A 20,320-nucleotide genomic window follows, 5' to 3' on the forward strand; every position below is an offset into this window, starting at 1 on the left:
CCAATATAGAATTCTGTAACGCAGCCAAGCTACCAATCAAATGTGAACAGAGAAAAGGCATTTTCACATACGTAAGATCTCAAAAAGTTTACCTTTCATAAACCCTTTCTCAGGAAACTACTGGAGAATACCAAGAAAGAGAAGGAAATGAGACCAAGAAACATGGACTCTAACACAGAAACGAGGTAAAAGAAACTTCCAGTATGAAACAAATGGAAGTTCTAATCTGACAGCTGAGTAGCAGACTTAGAGAAGAATTAGTACAGACTAGAGCATCAAGACAGAGGCCCTGGGAGGAATGGTTCCAGGGGCAGGGGGTGGTGAAGAAAGAAAAAAGAGACTACCTTATATGTCTGAATATTTTGAGAGGAGTTTTATTATTTTATTGGAGAATCTGAGTATTAATTAATGATAGGCAAGAAGAAAACCAAGCAAATGAAAAAGTGAGGCAGTTAACAATGCCAAGGAAAACAAAAAATTACATGAAGAAGGAACAATGCTCACAGCACACTACATGGCTCACCTATGAATATGTCATCATCACAGTGTAAATATCAAATAATGATTCAACTAAAGGATGTGGGAAGAGGAAGGGGAGGAAATGGCAATATTTTAAGAGATCATAAGATCTTCATCTTCCATTACTAAAGACAAGTGACCTAAAACTAGAAAGTCAAGAAGTGGCAGCACAAGGATTTTATTTAAAAGCACAAAGGTAGATACCAGAAGAGAGCTAAAATATTTGAAAGTAGTTGTTTCTAGAGGCAGGATCAAGGGCAAGTAGGAGCAAAGCAGGAAACTATTGCTCTTCATTATAAACCTTGTAGTACCACCTAAATTAATTTAAAAAACCCCAAACATATATATATGTATATACATACACACACGTATATATACACACACACACTATATATATATATATAGTGTATGTGTGTGTTTCTGTGTTTGTATTAGCCTCTGATACTATGTGTAATGAGACTTCGATCTCTTGGCCAGGGGTTCTTAATTCAGGCTACTGTCACAATGATATACGGAGCTTTCCTTAAAAACAGTTACCTGGGCATCAGTTTAAGATTTTGCTTCACTCGATCTGGGGAAAGGCATGGGAATCTGTGTTTATTTGTTTGTTTTTTAATCTCAGAGGTGATTGTGATGTGCAGCCATGGTTGAGAACCCCTGTCCTAGGGTAATATGCTAAAAATATTAATAAAAATTGGGACTGTAACCATAAACATTCATTTACTGTTAAAATTTTTTCAACTTACACTGTTAGGAATGATGCTATTACTGCCTTGTCTGTGTGGGTCCATCCTGACTCCTGTAGGAATGGGAAAGTTCAGACTGATATGCTCTAAATTAGCTTCAAGAAAATACATTACAATCAAATATTTTTAAAAGTTACATATTAAAGGTTTAAAAAGTAGCATATTTATCAAAGTTTACCTGCTTTCTTAATAGTCTGCTTAATAGTTGACTGAAATCCTTTTTGGAAGAACATGTAAAATTAAATTTGCTTTTACTTTCCAAGTGGCTGTTAGTTAAAAATACTTTTGAAAGGAGCTGAAATATTTATGAAAACTAATTAAAACCATCTCCTGAAGTCAAGTAGCATGTCAGATTAAGAAAGTACATCAAAATGAACTACAGAAAAAACATTCTACCCTACATGTCTATGTGTTCTACTACATCATAATGGTAATACAGTCAAGTTTCAGAGTCGAAACATATTTTTCAGGCAGGAAACATCATAGAATAAAATTTCTTAAACCAGGTCTAATCACAGGCTTTTCTACACTACCTTTTTTTCGTGAAGCATACGAGCATACACGCTTTAAGTGTGAAAATTATGTTACCTTGCATATTTGGTGTTGCTGAAGAATCTGATGACACAGCTTGGTACGGCAAGTCTGTATTCAACTGCAAAAGATAGCCTTCAACTGTAGGCACTTCATCCCATTTGACATGAAAAGAGTTGGTAGTGGCTTTGATCAGTTGTACTTGTGATGGTGCTGGTGGTTTCTCTAAAGAACAATATTGGTATTATGTATTAAAGTTTCAAATGTATCAATAGTTTGCCTATATAGCTTGTGGACCTGGAGTTCTGAAAACATCAGCAACGAACATTTCATCTGTTTACTAAGAGGAAAAAGTTACTCAAATAAACATAGCGATAGTAGGTCAAATGAAAATAATTTGGAGTTCTGATTTTATTTATTTATCTAATTCCTTATATGAATAAATCTATAAACAAAATAATTTAGTTCCAAGCTGAGTCATCAAATTAAAAAAAATATTTAATCCTAGAAGTGTGGGGAAAAACCAAGTACTTTATAGTTACAGCTATGCTATTTTACCTTCTTTGTAAGTTTTTAATTTTATGACCCAATTTTGAGCCCACAGCATACATGTCAGAAATACTGCTAATATTAGCAAAAATGATTTGGACATGATATTTTGGAAAAACTTCTTTGAAGTAACTTCTTTGAAGTTAATACCTTCTTATCAAAACCTGTACTAACCAGGGCTTCCCTGGTGGCGCAGTGGTTGAGAGTCCGCCTGCCAATGCAGGAGACACAGGTTTGTGTCCTGGTCCGGGAAGATCCCACATGCCTCGGAGCAGCTAGGCCCATGAGCCATGGCTGCTGAGCCTGCGCATCCGGAGCCTGTGCTCCGCAATGGGAGAGGCCACAACAGTGAGAGGCCCGCGTACCGCAAAAAAAAAAAACAACAAAAAAACCCCAAAAAACTTGTACCAACCAAAACAGGTAATTATTTTGGCATAAAATATTACCAACATTTCTAAAACAATAACAATCATAGACTATTAGAACTGGAAAAAAGGACCTAAGATTATTTCTACAATATCCCTGTCTTCTTTTTGTTTACCTGTCAAATTAGGGAACTCACAAATCCCAAGGCAGTACACTCCATCTCTGGACAGTTATATAAGAAAATGAAATTTTCTAGTGAGTTGAAATCTCTACACTATAATTTAATCTTTAGAGAACAAGTCTAATATCTATCTCTTTGTATCTTTTAGAGTAGGGGTCAGCAAACTATGGCTCATGGGCCAGATCCAGTCTGTGCCTATTTTTGTAAATAAAGTTTCACTGAAATATAGCTATGCTCCTTTGTTTAGGTATTGTCTATGACTCCTTTTATGCTACAATGGTAGAGGTGAGTAGGTATAACAGAGACCTTATGGCCCACAAAGCTTAAAATATTTACTCTCTGGGTCTTTACAAAGCAGTCTAATGACCCTGTTTTAGAGGATAATTAAGCCTAGTTCCTCCAACTATTCCCATGTAAATTCCTCCACGATCCTATTCACAATCCAGTTTATGTTTTTCAAAGTAAGGCAACCCATACCTGAACAAAAGCAGAGAATAAGAAGACAAGTCCAGGAGGTACACCACCCACATAACACAAGTTACATGAAGAAAAATAGAGAAAACAGAAGTTGTGTAAATCAGTGAAATAAACTGAGAATTCCCACAACTGAAGAACATGAGTTTCCAGACAGAAAGGGCCCACTGAGTACTCAACGCAAGGGATTAAAAACAGACACACAACAAGACACATCATCATAAAATTTAAGAGCGGTAGGGACAAAGAAAAAGTCCTAAAAGCTATCAGGGGAAAGGTCACATTTAAAAGGACCAAAAATCAGAAGTGGTTTAGATTCTCAACAAAAACACCTGAAGTTTGAATATAATATAACAACTTTCAAAAAAATTTTTTCCCAGCTTTCAAAATTCTGAAGGATAATGACTTCTAATATAGAATTCTATTTCTGCTCAAACTGCCAATTCATTAGGAAGGAAGACTGAACTTATTTTCAAACAATGCAAGATCTCAAAATAAGTTTATCACTTATGCACCCTTTTCCTGGGATGTGTTCTACAAAAATGAGGATGTAAACTAACGAAGGGAAAAATATGAGATCCAGGAAACAGGGAATCCAGCACAGGTGAGAGGCAAAAGATATCCCCAGAAAGATGATGAAGGGAGACTCCAAGATGATAGGTGTGTTCAATTTGTGGAACGCAATCATCTCAGATTGCAGGAGGAGAAATTTCTTCAAGATGAGGAAATTTGATAGAATATCTGATACATCTAACCATAACGAGAGAAGATTTAAACAAATGAGAGCATAGATTGAATTAGTGGTAAATACATACAGATCTAAAACAAAGTGACCATTACTAATCGATGGCAAACAAAAAATATTCACAATTCTACATAGCTCACCTGTGAATAGCATTTATATGGTTATAATGTAAACACTGAACACTCATCTAACAAAATTATGGTGTAATCAATCATACTCAGAGAGTAGGGGTTAGGGAAGGTGCATAGGAGAGAGGTGAGGAGTGGTGGGAAGAAGAGAGAAATCCTTAACTTCCACGGTAGAAAGTGAGCATATTATGCCTAAACTGAAAAAAAAAAAAAAAAAGTAACATACATATTCATGTTATATGGAGAATTGGAAGTAAATACCATAAGAACTGTTTAACAGAGCTGAAAGCACATGCTTGTGAAGCAAGGAAAATGGGAGGAAAGTGTGAGCAAAAGACTGCTATTTTTCATTGAAAAACTTATGGAAGTATATTAATCTTTATATGAACTCAAATGCACAAAACTTAACTAAAAGTGAAGAAAGATGAAGAACCCTACCCCCCTCCCCTGCCCAAACTGAGGCCAAGTTATCACAAGGAAAAGCAAAATCTAAATTTTGCCTTCATGATTACTTTTAGATAAATATTCCTGTCCACAGCCTTTTATGGAAAGGTTTATGGAAAAACTGGCCATTCAGAGACAATGATTTTTAATCTTTTAAAAGTCACAGATCTCTTATAGAATCTGGTTAAAGTGGCGTATTTGCTACTGAGAAAAATTTATATATGCACATTTTTCTTCTAATCTCAGAGACTGATTAGAAGCTTGTCCTTGGACTTCAGCTCATAATTTCCAATTTCAAAGATGAATCAGTTAAGTTCAATTTTCTATATTTTTTCCTACTTGTTAGTATGTACTTCTTGCATAGAAAGCATTTAGTCTCCAACTTAATTGTTCCATTTATTACTTTTTCAAGTATCTTAATTTTAAAATTAAACTTTCTACATTATAAAAGCGATGCATGCTACTGTAGAAAATACATATGAGAGAGAAAACCTTTTAAAAAATGTATAATCTCACCTCTTAGGTAATACTTTGGTACACAGTGTATCCTTCCAGATTTTTCTGTTTATACACTTAAAAGAAAAACTGGAGGGCTTCCCTGGTGGCGCAGTGGTTAAGAGTCTGCCTGCTGATGCAGGGGACACGGGTTCGTGCCCCGGTCCAGGAAGATCCCACAAGCCGCAGAGCGGCTAGGCCCGTGAGCCATGGCCGCTGGGCCTGCGTGTCCGGAGCCTGTGCTCCGCAACGGGAGAGGCCGCAACAGTGAGAGGCCCGCATACCGCAAAAAAAAAAAAAAAAAAAGAAAGAAAAACTGGAATCATAGGTATGTTTTATAATCTGCTTTTCTCATAAAACAACACATACTACATCTTCAGATCTGATTTCTCTACTGGCTTCCAGACTTCTTTATTCCCTCAATTGCCTACTTGATCTCCTTATTTCAAACTTAGCAGGGTTTAAATGGAACTTTTCATTTTCTCCACAAGCCTGTTTTCTCCGCAATTTTCCCATCTCAGTAAATGGAAATACCACCAAATTATTCAAGCTAAAAACTTCATCCTTCTTTTCTCTCTTTCTGTCATCTGCCATACCCAGTCATCAGTCGGTTCTGTCAACAAGAACTCCAAAATACGCCCTGAATTTATCCATCTCTCCCCATCTCCACTGCCACCACTAGAGTTGAAGACTTCTTTGACTACTGCAAAAGCCGCCTTTTGTCTCAGTGTGTGTACTTTTGCCCCCTTCAATTTAGTTTCCACACAAGTGCAGTGACCATTCCAAGATGTACACATCTCTCCTTCAAATTAATAAATAACCTACCATGTATTTTTTAAAAATTTAATCTCTATCATGGTGTTCCAGGTCCTACAAGATCTGTCCCATGATCACCACTCTCATCTCCATTCCTATACTCTCTTTTACTCAGCTCAAATCTGTTGCCAAACATGCCAAGTATTCCCACCTCAGGGCCCTCATACTTGCTTTTCATTCTTCCTGCAGTGTCCCCACCCCCCACCCCCAAACGGGCTTTGTACATGGGGAGCACCTTCTCGTCACTTGGACTACACCTCGAATGCCATGTCACCCTTTCCCGGCTACCCATTCTGAAGTAGCCACCCCACCCCACCTCATTCCTAGAGCCTCTCATCACTATCTCATTGTTCTATCTCACTGTGTTCACATGCTTACCCAAAACTAAACTTATTTTGTTGCTTTGTTTGATTATTGCCCATCATCTTCCTGCCCTCACGCTCTCTTAGAATGTAAGATCTTTGACAGTAGGGATATTATCAGTCTTATTCGATACTGTATTCTCAGCATTTGGAAAAATTCCTGTACACAGCTGTCAACCAATAAATATTTATTGAAAAATGGACGTGAGTTCCATATTAAAAAAAATGTTTTTGGTGTTATATAACTTTAAAAAAAATCTTTTTATTTTGGAATAATTTCAGATTTATAGAAGAATTGCAGAGTTCCCATATATCCTTTACTCAGTATCCCCTAATGTTAATACATTTGTTAAAACTAAGAAATTAACATTGGAGTAACACTATGTATTAACTAAACTATGGACTATTCAGATTTCACCAGTTTTTCAATTAATGGTTTTTATTCTAGAATTTAATCTAGGGTATCACCTTACATTTAGTTATCACATCTCCTTAGTCTCCTCCAAGCTGTGACAATTTCTCAGTCTTCCCTTGCTTTTCATCACTTTGAAACTTTTGAATAGTACTGTTCACATATTCTGCAAAATATCTAGAATGTCCCTCAATTTGGGTTTGTCTGATATGTTCTCATATTTAGAATGGTGTTATGCATTTTGGGGAAAAGTACCACAGAGGTGAAGTTTCTTCTTATCACATGATATGGGAGGTGGGGGTAAATGATATCAACATGACTTATCACTAGTGATACTGACCTTGATTACTTAAGATGATGTTTGCCAGGTTTCTACACTGCAAAGCTACTAGTTTTCCCTTTCCATACTCTCTACTCTTCGGAAGGGAGTCACTAAATCCATTCTAAACTCAAGGAGAGGGAAATTAAGAAATTCCCCTATAATGGGAAGTATCTACATATATCATTTCTTCCATTCATTTTCAATTATTGGGTTGGCCAAAAAGTTCATTTGGGCTTTTCATAAGCACCTATGGAAAACCCGAATGAACTTTTTGGCCAGACCAACATGAAAGAGAGAGGCAGTGGCTTTGCAGTAAGTCTCAAAAGACAGACATCATTTGATTATTTATTTATCTAAAGGAAAAACTGTATTTGTCAAATACTCTTACCTACCAGTATCAAGATACCAAAGATCCTTGCAGCAAACTTGACTATTCAGTGCTTTTTTGTAGCCATCTCTTCCACTCCAAAAATACAATCGAGTGCCAATTGCAACAGCACAGTGTCCAGCTCTTGGTCTTGGTCTTGAATTTTTTTTGTCTTCTTGAGAATCTGATACTAGGGTGGTCCATTCTGCTGTATCTAAAGACAGAAATATCCATGACTTATCTACTTTTCTTAAATGACAAAATAACAAAAGTTATTTTATTAATAAACTTTATTTTAATAACTCTTAAAAGACTCACCAAGATTTAAGTAAGAAAACGAACTGGTACATCTCCATTCACAATCATGAGGTGAAGTCTCAATATTTTCCCCCTTATGTGGAACCCATCCACCAAAGATGTACATCCTGAACAACAAAAAAAGAAAACATAAAGTAGCTGTTTTTTTCCTAAACCTTTAATTTTATTTTTTAGATTTAAAATGCTAAGAATAGACAAATTTATTTTTTCTTGACTCAAAGTTTCAGGACTAATAAATCACTTATCACTGTCAAGGTAATGGAAATACAACAGTGAATAAAGTGGTCTTCTTTCAAGAGTTTATAATTTTATGAAGCAATACAGAATCAGAATTATTTCTCTCTAACAAGTTATTTAAAGTGGGAAATATTTCAATTATAATACATTTGAAAAATCAATATTGTATGCAATATACTAAGGGTTGTCTCAGCCAGAAGGATACTCAAATGATCTATGACATCCAAAGTTAAATTTAGAATTGTATGTATATAGTAACCAAAGAGAAGTAAGTTTCATATAACTTTGGTCACTGATATCATCAAACAAAAAACATTAGACTATGTTCCTCAGGGCCCTAAGGGTTCTCGAGATATGCCCGATGGCTGCTGAAGAAGAAAAAAGGCTCATCAGGAAGAGCTTAGGCCATGTAGCCTCATGTCAACCAAAGAAGCTCTATTTCTTTTTAATCTATTTTATATATTAGAGTTCCAATGGAAAAACCACATGTTATAAAAGGGTTCTGCTGTTTAAAAAAATGAATATCTTATTAGGTTTTGTTTATGGCTATTTTTAAAGAAGAACTAATGAGGTTCTAAATTACAACTAGTTGTTTCCTAAAACATTACTTTTAAGGTACAGTCCCTACACAGGTAAATGCTTACTTAAATTCTATTTAAACAATATTCCTAATTCTGGCCCAATGTTGTACAAAAAAGGGAACTTGCTGATAGTAACAGCTAACCTTTATGGAGTGCTCTCTATGTACCAGGCACTGTTTGAAGCATTTTATATGTATTAATTCACTCAATCCTCATGACAGCCTTGTGAAGGAGGTTTTACTATTATCCACATTTTATACTTGAGGAAACTGAGGTACAAATAAAGTTTCCTTGCCCCAGAACAGATAGGACAAGTATCAAAGCTCAGACCTGAATTCGGGCAATCTGGTTACAGAGTCCACATTCTATCCATAACACCATCCAAAGTATAATCATTGAGCATAGATGCTGAATACACACCTGAGTACAAATCAATATGTGAAAAATATGTACAATATGTAAAAAGAAACAGTTGAGTTAGGTGTGTCAAATCTGTTGATGGAGGACAGGTCCGTTTGACAACACTCTACCTTACACTTATATAATACCTACTCTGTGCATGATATTGTAAGGAATGTGAAGAAGTAAAAGAGGTGGCGTGACAAGAAAATGGTAAGTATTTTGGCTCTTATGGGCGTATTACTTTATGCCCAGTAAAGTAAATACTTACTTTATGCACACTAAGTATTTTAGCTCCTGTGGGCATATTACTTTATCTTCACTAAGCACAATCAAACATTATTAAATCATTTTCAAGAAACTAGCAGCATCACTCTTCTTTGTACCTATCTTTCTTAAGTTTGTTAAAAAGAAAAAAAAAAAGAAAGACTAAAAAACAGAAAAACACCATACTTATTTCCTATAACACTGGCTGTATGAAGGCTCCGTGGAAGTGGCACTGTCCCTTTAGTTTCTGGTTTTGACCATGACATAGTTTCTAAAAGTAAAAATAAGTATATTAGCAACTTAATCTAATAATAGCAAATTACTTCAACTTGCAGAATTTAAAAAAAAAAGGACTTACAAAAATGAAGCAAAGGGTTTCAAAACCATTACTTGAATTTCATCTTAAAATAAACATTTCCAGCTGACATAAATTGCCAATCACAGAAATCTATTTACACTTGAATGTTAGTATTTGTAATGGAGAGATGTATTTAGGGTGCTACCAATTTTGAATTAAAAGCAGATTAAGGATTTTAACATTTTAAGTAAGAGCATATTGTGTACAAGACACTCAGAAGTGGGAGCACACATACCCTCCAAATATTCATTCCTACGATCCCTTAAAATAGCTATGCAAAGAGGTATTTCACTGACCAGCAGTAACATTACTAATGCCACATTTCCTGTAGACAGAGTAACCACAAAAATTCAATCATCCTCAACTGGGACATCTCACAGAGTGAAAGGGGTACTATTGATAATTACGTGGGACAATAAGCATAAACCAGGACCATCCAAGGCAAACCAGAATATATGGTGACCTGACTTATAGGGAGCCCAGGAGAGTTACTGTCATAAATCAAATATTCATTTGTTCAACTTGACTGACCAGCAATCACTCATATCAAGTACAACTCAATAAAAACTGTAATCAAAAATATTTTTCAAAGCAATTTTTATATTTGCCTTTATCAATCATAATGAATTCCTGAGCCTGAATGAACTTAAGCTTACCTAAGTCAAGTTGCCATAGGTCATCAAGGCGAGCACCACACATTCCACCAAAAACATACATTTTAGGACTTCCTGAATCTCTTCTGCAATATATAACAGCTGTGTGGGATTCTCTTGGAGAAGGCACAATCCCTTTAGTCACTGGAATGCTCCAACCCACAACACCAGAACCATGCTGTAGCTCCAACTCATAGAAATCATTTAAATATCTAGGATATAATGAAAGAAATTAAAACATTAACATGATATACACTTTTTATTTGCTTTTTATTTCTATTTATAAAAATAATATATGCTTATTCATATAATACAGAAAGCCATTAGAAGAACAGAAACCCCATAACTCATTCATTCAACATGTATTTATCAAACACTACTATGTACCAGGCACTCTTGTGGGGATCAGTAGTGAACAGAAGAGATTAAAAAAATTCCTGCCATCATTTAGCCAGCACTCTTGTCCATGACAATACTGCGACGGTTTCAAAACATAGCTGCAAATTTCCTGACACTCTTCCCATGAGGAGGTAGGGTCTATGTCCCCTCTCCTTGGTGCTAGGTAGGTTGTGACTGCTTTGACTAATAGAGTGTGGTGAAATGACACTGTGACTTCTGGGGCTCAGTCACAGAAGGCCAATGCAGCTTCACTATAGAACACTTGCACTTGGAATCCTGAACCTCCATGAAAGTCCAACTGTCACAAAACCACCATCTGGAGAGAACACAAGTAGGCACGCAGGATGACAGTCCCAGTTGAGTTCATCCTTCAGCCATCTCAGCTGAGGCATCAGACATGGCAGTGACCACTGAAGCCTTCCCATCTGAGGGCCTAGTCATCACTGCTGTGTCCTGTATAAATTCCCAATGTACAGAATCCACGAGCACAATAAAATGGTTGCTATTTTGCATCACTAACTTTTGGGGCAGTTTATTACATGGTACAGATAACCAGAACAATCACTATTGACAATAATTAGTAAATACCCTTTCACACCTCTCTCTCTATGGATACCCACAGGTGTATAAGCAAGATATACTACAAATGTTGCTTTGCAACTTTTTTTCTTTTTAAATTTTCACTCTATAATGTCATAACAATGTCCTACATAGCTTTTTTACTCTAGAACTTGGCATGAAACTTCTCATCTATGACATGATGTTTTCAATGTTTTGAGCAAAGTGACATTTATAAGAATCTATCTCTCAATAAATTGAGTAATCAAATTATTACTCAAATATGAGGGCAAAATTAAACATTTTAGAACATATAAAACTGCAAAGTTTAGCCATATAATTGTTTTGTGAAAAAATGATGCTAGATCATCCAGGAAAAATAAAAAGAAATCCAAGAAAGAATACACTGAATAAAAGAAATGGTTGTGCAAAGAAACTAGTAATTTATAATTAAATTTAAATTGATGTTAATAACCATGGCTGTGAGGTCTAAATAATCACTGGGAAAGACTGACCAAAAAATTAATTTCTTAACATTACTGTAGTCTGGAATAAGATTCACGACTCTACGAAACATATGTAAAAAGGGAGTAAGCAAAAAAAGGCTTAAGAAAAAGACAGTAATCTATTTCCAAAGAGGACAAGGCATCTTCAGTTTAAATGTGTATGATGATTTCCAAGCAACTAAGGGAAGCACAGAATTAGCATGTATAATTTTCAAATCATTAGAAGGAAAGAAAGAATCAAGAAAAACAATAAATCAAGAAAAAGGAAGGAGAAGGAAAAAAAGCAAAGCATAGTCTATGGAAATAAGATGGTTAGGGAAAAAAACCAACTATAAACAATGTCAGAAGAGAAGAGAAAAACTGAAAAAAAATTTAGTAAACATCACAGAATTTTCTTAATATAAAGAGCTCCTATGAAATCAAGATAATGACCAATCACACAATAGACATAGGTAAAAGGATATAAACAGGCAGTTCACAGAACAGGAAATAAAAATTATATAAATATATAAACACACATACACATACACAAATATTCAACCTCATCACAATTTTTACAAACCTAGCAAAGGCAGGGAAAGGGGTGTGGAGAAGCAACAACAAGCAGAGTAGATGGAAGACATAAAATTACAAGGGCAGGAAAAAACTTCCTTATTTTAAGACAAAGTCTCTTGGAGATAGGGAGTATGCAGGGGAAACAAAAGAACCCCAAATCCAACTATAAGCTATTAATAGCAGGATGATATTAAAACTATTTAACAACTGATATGGCATAGAGTTAAACAGATCAGAACAAATCCCAGCCAGTATGCTATACCAGTGCATACTAGTTAATTGTTAGTCCTATTTACATAAGATAAGTCTATAACAAAATAATACACACAGGTTGAAATTATATATGTAAGGAACAAAACACAAATTCACAATCACACTGGGAGATTTTAACATGTCATTCAGAAGTTATGACCTACACCCACAGGATAAAAAAGCTTTGAATAATAATTTAAAACATTGATTTAATAAAGAAACTTTTAGCCAGTCAAGAACTTATAATCTTTATGAAGAACTATGGAATAGTTACAAAAAATGACTGTGAAATAGACCACAAAAACAATCACTAAAAAGGAGAAATCCTATAGACCACATTTTTTTAACCTCAATATAATAAAACTAGATATTGGCAACAATAACAAAACTTTCCATTTTGAAATTTTTCTTTTTTTTTTTTTCTTTTTTTTTTGGCCATACCACTCAGCTTGTGGGAACTTAGTTCCCCAACCAGGGATCGAGCCCAGGTCCATGACAGTGAAAGCCCGAGTCTTAACCACTGGACCACAAGAGAATTCCTCCATTTGGAAAACTTAAAAAATTATGGTCGGGCTTCCCTGGTGGCGCAGTGGTTGGGAGTCCGCCTGCCGATGCAGGGGACACGGGTTCGTGCCCTGGTCCGGGAAGATCCCACATGCCGTGCAGCGGCTGGGCCCGTGAGCCGTGGCCGCTGGGCCTGCACGTCCGGGGCCTGTGCGCCGCAACAGGAGAGGCCACAACAGTGAGAGGCCTGCGTACCGAAAAAAAAAAAAAATTATGGTCAACATCCATTTTTTGGTTAAAAAGATAGAAAAAATGAATTAGCAAACTATAGATTTAAGAAAACTTCCTTATATATATGGAATCTAAAAAATACAACAAACTAGTAAATGTAACAAAAAAGAACCAGACTCACAGATATAGAGGACAAACTGTGGTTAGCAGTGGAGAGAGGGAAGTGGGGAGGGACAACATGGGGTAGGGAATTAAGAGGTACAAACTATTAGGTATAAAATAAGCTACAAGGACATACTGCACAACACGGAGAATATAGCCAACATTTTATAATTATAAATGGAGTATAACCTTAAAAAATTGTGAATCACTATACTGTACGTACACCTGTTACTTATGTAATATTATACAACTATACTTCATATATAACTTTTTTAGAACTTCCTTAATCTGATCAAAGGCATATACTAGAGACCTACAGCAAACGTCACAATTAAAGATAGAAAGGTAAATATATTAATGAAACAGAAGAGAGTCTAGAACAAGAGCTCACAAACTTCTTCTGTAAAGAGCTAGATAGTAAATATTTTAAGCTTTGTAGGCCATAAATGCTGTCACAACTACTCAACTCTGCCCTTTTAATATGAAAGCAGCCAGAGACAATATGTAAATGAATGCAGATGGCTGTGTTCCAATGAAACTTTACTAGCAAAAGCAGGCAGCAGGCCAAATTTTGTCTACAGAGAGTAGTTTGTAACCCCTGGTCTAGAGAGTCTAGAAAAAGACCCAATTCAAAGAGAATTAAGATATGACAGAGATGGGAGTTCAACACATTGTGTGTGGGGAGGGATTGGCTTATTTAATAAATGGTGGTGGGAGAACTGAAAACTCATTCAGAAGAAAAAGTAAAAAGCCTCACACTAGTCACAGAAATATATTCCAAATGCATTAATATTTTAAACACAAAAACAAAGCTGTGAATGTACTAGAAGAAAATATAGAAAAATTATTTCTATAGTTTGGGGACAGGAGATTTTTCCTAATAAGCAGGATACAAACCAGAAAGCCATTAAAAAGTATATTGTCATACTTGATAAAACAAAAAGGAGGGCTTCCCTGGTGGCGCAGTGGTTGAGAGTCCGCCTGCCGATGCAGGGGACACGGGTTCGTGCCCCAGTCTGGGAAGATCCCACATGCCGCGGAGCGTCTGGGCCCGTGAGCCACGGCCGCTGAGCCTGCGCGTCCGGAGCCCGTGCTCCACAACGGGAGAGGCCACAGCAGTGAGCAGCCCGCGTAACGCAAAACAAACAAACAAACAAAAAAAACAAAAAAAAAAGGAAAACCCTTAAAAAAGGGGGGGAAGCAAACAGAAGACTTGGGAAAAAATATTTGGAACATATAAAACAAATTACATAGAGAACTCCTAAGAATGACTAATAAAAAGAAAAACGAAAATCCATGAAAATATGATTAGAAATAATAAATGAATTCAGCAAGGTCACAGGATACAAGATCAATATACAAGATCAATATACAAAGACCAAATGTATTTCTATATGCTAGCAATGAACAATCCAAAAATGAAATTAAGAAACCAAATCTATTCACAATGTCATCAAAAAGAATAAAAAGTTAGAAATAAATTTAACAAAATAAAAGCAAGATTTGTACATTGAAAACCTCAAGATATTGCTGACTGACAATAAAGAAGATCTAAATAAATGTAGAGACATTCCATGTTCATAGACTGGAAGACTCAATACTAATAAGATAGCAACTGTCCACAAATTGATCTATATAGTCAACACAATCCCTATCAAAATCCCAGAAGACCTTTTTGCAGAAATTGGCAAGTTGATCCTAAAATTTATACAGAAATGTAAAGGATTCAGAATAGCTAAAACATTCTTGAAAAAAGAGTAATAAAATTTGAGAACTTATCAAAATTAAAATCTTTGTGCTTCAAAAGATACCATTAAGAAAATAAAAAGACAAACTACAGATTGGAGAAAATATTTGCAAATCACATATTTGATTTTTTAAAAAACAAACCTGTACACAGAACATATAAAGAACACTTATAATTCAATAATAAGAATACAAGCAACTAAATTTTATTTTTAGATTTATTTTATTGAAGTATAGTTGATTTACAATGTTACGTTAATTTCTGCTGTACAGCAAAGTGATTCAGGTATACATATAAATATATACATTCTTTTTCATATTCTTTTCCATTATGGTTTATCACAGGATATGGAATATAGTTCCCTGTGCTATACAGTAGAACCTTGTTGCTTATCCATTCTCTATATAATAGTTTGCATCTGCTAATCTCAAACTCCCAATCCATCCGTCCCCCACACCCCCGCCCTTGGCAACCACAAGTCTGTTCTCTATGTCTGTGAGTCTCTTTCTGTTTCATAGATAAGTTCATTTGTGTCATATTTTAGATTCCACATATAAGTGATCTCATGTGGTATTTGTCTTTCTCTTTCTGACTTACTTCACTTAGTATGATAATCTCTAAGTCCATCCATGTTGCTGCAAATGGCATTATTTCATTCTTTTTTATGGCTACGTAGTATTCCATTGTATATGTGTACCACATCTTCTTTATCCATTCATCTGTCTTTGGACATTTAGGTTGTTTCCAAGTCTTGGCTACTGTGAATAGGGAGGCTATGAACACAGGCATGCATGTATCTTTTCGAATTATAGTTTTTTCCAGATATATGCCCAGGAATGGGACTGCTGGACCACATGACAACTCTATTTTTAGTTTTTTGTGAAACCTCCATACTGTTTTCCATAGTGGCTGCAGCAATTTACATTCCCACCAACAGTGTAGGAGGGTTCCCTTTTCTCCACACCCTCTCCAGCATTTATTACTTCTAGACTTTTTAATGATGGCCATTCTGACTGGTGTGAGGTGGTACCTGATTGCAGTTTTGATCTGTATTTCTCTAATAATTAGCAATGTTCAGCATCTTTTTTGTGCCTGTTGGTCAAGTGTATCTAACAAATGAGCAGAGATTTGAATAGAAATTTCATCAAACAAGATATATGAATGGCTAAAAAGTTCATGAAAAGAATCTCAACATCACTGGCCATTAGGGAAATGCAAATTAAAACCACAATAAGATACCACCTTATACCCACTAGGTTGGCTACAAAAAAAAAGACAGACAATAACAAGTATTAGCAAGGATGTGGAAAATTTGGAACTTATACATTGCTGGTGGGAAGGTAAGATGGAAGTCACTTTGGAAAACAGTTTGGTAGTACTTAAGAAGTTAAATATAAATTTCCCACATGACTCAGCAATTCTATTACTAGGTATCTAATCAAGAGTAATGAATACATGTCCATAGAAAGACCTGTATGCAAATGATCATAACAGCATTATTCATAAAAGCCAAAAACTGGAAACAATCCAAATGTCTACCAACTGATGAACAGATAAACAAAATGTGATATATCAATACAATGGAGTATTATTCAGCAATAAAAAGGAAGAAATATTTGATACATGCTACAACATGGTTGAATCTTAAGAACATTATGCTAAGTGAAAGAAGATAAATGCACAAAAGCACATTTATATGAAATGTTCAGAAAAGGCTAATCTACGGAGACAGAAATTAGACTGGTAGTTGCCTGGGGATTGGTATGGGAATGGGGACTGACTGCAAATGAATAAGAAGTTTCTTTTGGAGTGATGGAAATGTTCTAGAACTGGATTGTGGTGATGGTCACACAACACTGTAAATTACTAAAAATCACTGAATTGTACATATAAAAAGGATGAATTTTATGGTATATAATATATACTTCAACTTTTAAAAATAGAAAAATAAACAAGGACCTGAACAATTTCAAAAAAGTAATTGTAAATATCCAATAAGCATTGTTAAGCAAGCTCATTCCTAGTTTAAAAATAAATCACGATAAACCCATGAAATGTATTTCACCAATTATGTTGGCAAAAACTAAGAAGAGTGAGATGATTCAGTATTGCTGAGGGTATAAGCACTCTCGTACACAGTTATTAGGAATATAAAATAGTTCCATCTCTTTGGAGGTTGATTCAGGGGTACCTAAACAAACTTAAATGTACTCTTTGACCAACACCCTCCCCCCCATTCCATTTATAAGTATCAATCCTACAAAAATATTTATACATGTGTAAAAACTGTAATAGCAAAATTATGGAAATATTTAAATGTCCATCTGTAGGGGAATGGTTAGATAATTTGCATAATCTAGACTACTTTTCAGCCTTTAAAAAATAGGCCAATCCATATCTACTGCCATGTAAAGATATACTGTTAAAAGTAAAAAACAGGCTTCCCTGGTGGCACAGTGGTTGAGAGTCCGCCTGCTGATGCAGGGGACACGGGTTCGTGCCCCGGTCTGGGAAGATCCCACATGCTGCGAAGCGGCTGGGCCCGTGAGCCATGGCCACTGAGCCTGCGCATCCGGAGCCTGTGCTCCGCAACGGGAGAGGCCACAGCAGTGAGAGGCCCACATACCGCAAAAAAAAAAAAAAAAAAAAGTAAAAAACAAACAAAAAACCCAAACAAGTAAACACCCAAAGTCATAAAGCAAGAAGAAAGATCTCACTTGTATAAAAAAAATACATGTCTGCGTAGAATCAGATTAAGGTTCTCAAGACCCCTCTCCCAGAAAGCAGAACATGTATCCTTGCATCATCGACTCAGGTCTTGGCCTTACGGCTTGCTCTGACCAATGGAATGTCAACAGAAATGAATGTGCTAGCTTTAATCAAGGTTTTAAAAAGTATCACGTGTATCTAGTTATTCCCTCAAGCAGCATAAACTTGAGAAGCTTACCCTTAACACAACAAAAGCTAATACAATGTGTTACATGAAAAAGGTTCCAAAAGATATACATCAAACTGAATTATGTGTGCTTGCCTATGTTGGGGAACAGTGATGCTATGAGAAAGAACTTTGTATACTTTTTAGTTTCTTGAATTTTACAATCTGTATCTAAAAAAAATTTGTTTAATGGAAATGAAAAAAAGACATGTGCTAAAAGTAAAAGTATCTGGATTAGTGTGGTGGTATAAATTCTTTTCCTTTTCTCCAGTTTCCAATTTTTCCATGTAGTTTTAGGATGTTATTTTTTAAAGTCTGGAGGGAAAAAAAAAGCTAAGACTCTATTATCAGTCTAATATAGGTAAAAAGACACATTATAATGGCGATGACAACTACTGATATTGCTGATGGCAACTTGAAAGTCCTTTAAAAATTATTCCAATAATCTTATTTAGCAATCACAATGACACTGAAAGGTAGGTATTTAATCACTCCCATTTCACAGTGAAGGAAAACAGGCTTAGATTACTTCCACTAAAGGACACATACACGGTAAGCAGTGAATCAGAAAACAGCCTTTTGGATTCTAAACCTCCAAATCCTGAATGCTATAATGACCATGTGATCAAAACATTATGCAAAAAGAAAAGAGGCAGTGATTAATTCTGTTTGGAAAAAGGAGAGAATTGGTTCTGAAAGTACTTGCTTGTGTGAACCACTCTTAACAGCTTCCTATGAGAAAAATGGAAATGATAGCCTTCATTTTATATTCAGATTTTTGTTACTAACTCTCAGAGAAATATAATTTGAAAATATCCATTTATTACTTTTCATTATCACTTATGACAACTAAAATTCATTATGGCTCAACATATACAAATATATTGCCACAAGCAGTTACATTAATATCAATTTAATAAGATGATTTCTGATCGGAAAAGGCACAGTTTTGAAAACAGATATACTCCAGGGACTAAGGAAAACACAAAATGGACACAAATTTGTTCACTGTTAGGTTTAATTGAAAATGGCTAAGCTTCATCACTTTTGATAATTAAAGATGGAAGAAATTAAATGTTCTTAAGCTAAATCGTAAAATAAACATTTGGTCTGAAAAAGTGTTGGCATACCTGGGAACATTATTGTTTGAATCTTCACTTTCATTTGCCAGGCCACCAAACAAATAGCATTTGTTACCATATAAAGAGAAACTATGTCCCAGCCGAGGACAAGGAGGTAAACCAGAAGAAGGGGGATACGGTTTCACTTTTTTCCATAACCAACGACTTGCCTAAAAAAGAGCGTAAATACTCTCAGACAAAATCAGGAAAGTGCTCCTATGTTGTCAATAGTGTAACATCATACCAATACATTTTAATCTGAATCCAATCAGAAGGCTTCAATAAGCTACTTTTGGGACAAATGACAAGTTAACCAGATAACTTCAGGAATTAAAATGAGTGTTCCAATAGAAATTCAGTCTAGTCTTCCATATTCACAGCTTTCCACAATGGCAAACTAAGCTTATAATAATAAACACTAGCAGTTATAAAATATTTTCCAAATGAATAATTCAACATTATTTATAGCTTTAAGATTAAATGTAATTTATGTACTCTCACTTCTTGAAATTAGGTAATCCATGGATGGTATATATTTTAACCTTTAAATAAACATAAAGCTCATTAAAAAAAAATTTTTTTTTTCTTGGCTGCCGCATGGCATGCGAGATCTTAGTTCCCCAACTAGGGATCGAACCTGTGCCCCCTGCAGTGGCAGTGCGGAGTCTCAACCACTGGACCACCAGGGAAGTCCAACATAAAGATCATTTAACAAACCAAACTCCAAAACTTATTCTCTAGCCATGGATGCTTTCTTTATCTAAAACTATTTTTGAAAAGTTTTTAAATGGACTGCTTATAAATAGGCATAATCCACCTACATCTGCCAACTACCAGATACCCTTATGATCACAGCCCTGGGAATATACAGTTCAGGAATAAAAGTCAGTTAGGGCTGTCACAGAGGGCTCTGGGTCTGGTTTGTTAGAGAGTAAAATCTAGAAAGGCTATTTGAAACTGTTACCCCTGTTGTATGTACTGCCAGAAAAGGGGAAAAAAGTGATTATTAGCATGAGGGTAACAATTTCTATAACTAAGGCAGAAGTTTTCAAAAAAGTATGGTCTGGAGACCAGCAGGAG

The 20,320-nt window shown here is 35.5% G+C and overlaps 1 protein-coding gene across 3 annotated transcripts in view; it reads right to left on the reverse strand.

Moving 5' to 3' along the window:
• HCFC2 (host cell factor C2) overlaps positions 1 to 20,320 on the reverse strand; it is a 48,667-nt gene that overhangs the window by 26,047 nt on the left and 2,300 nt on the right. For all 3 annotated transcript variants that reach the window (XR_009533758.1, XM_060111954.1, XM_060111956.1), the window contains exons 3-9: positions 19,250 to 19,410; positions 10,274 to 10,482; positions 9,446 to 9,530; positions 7,776 to 7,882; positions 7,483 to 7,671; positions 1,854 to 2,021; positions 1,266 to 1,318 (exon numbers count right to left, since the gene is read on the reverse strand). Coding sequence is in view for 2 of the 3 variants with exons in the window: in XM_060111954.1 (XP_059967937.1) it covers positions 1,266 to 1,318; positions 1,854 to 2,021; positions 7,483 to 7,671; positions 7,776 to 7,882; positions 9,446 to 9,530; positions 10,274 to 10,482; positions 19,250 to 19,410 (972 nt within the window). In the remaining variant the exon portion in view is untranslated. The remainder of the gene's footprint in view (positions 1 to 1,265; positions 1,319 to 1,853; positions 2,022 to 7,482; positions 7,672 to 7,775; positions 7,883 to 9,445; positions 9,531 to 10,273; positions 10,483 to 19,249; positions 19,411 to 20,320) is intronic.

Source organism: Mesoplodon densirostris, chromosome 11, assembly GCF_025265405.1.
Source record: "Mesoplodon densirostris isolate mMesDen1 chromosome 11, mMesDen1 primary haplotype, whole genome shotgun sequence".
Lineage (NCBI taxonomy): Eukaryota > Metazoa > Chordata > Mammalia > Artiodactyla > Ziphiidae > Mesoplodon > Mesoplodon densirostris.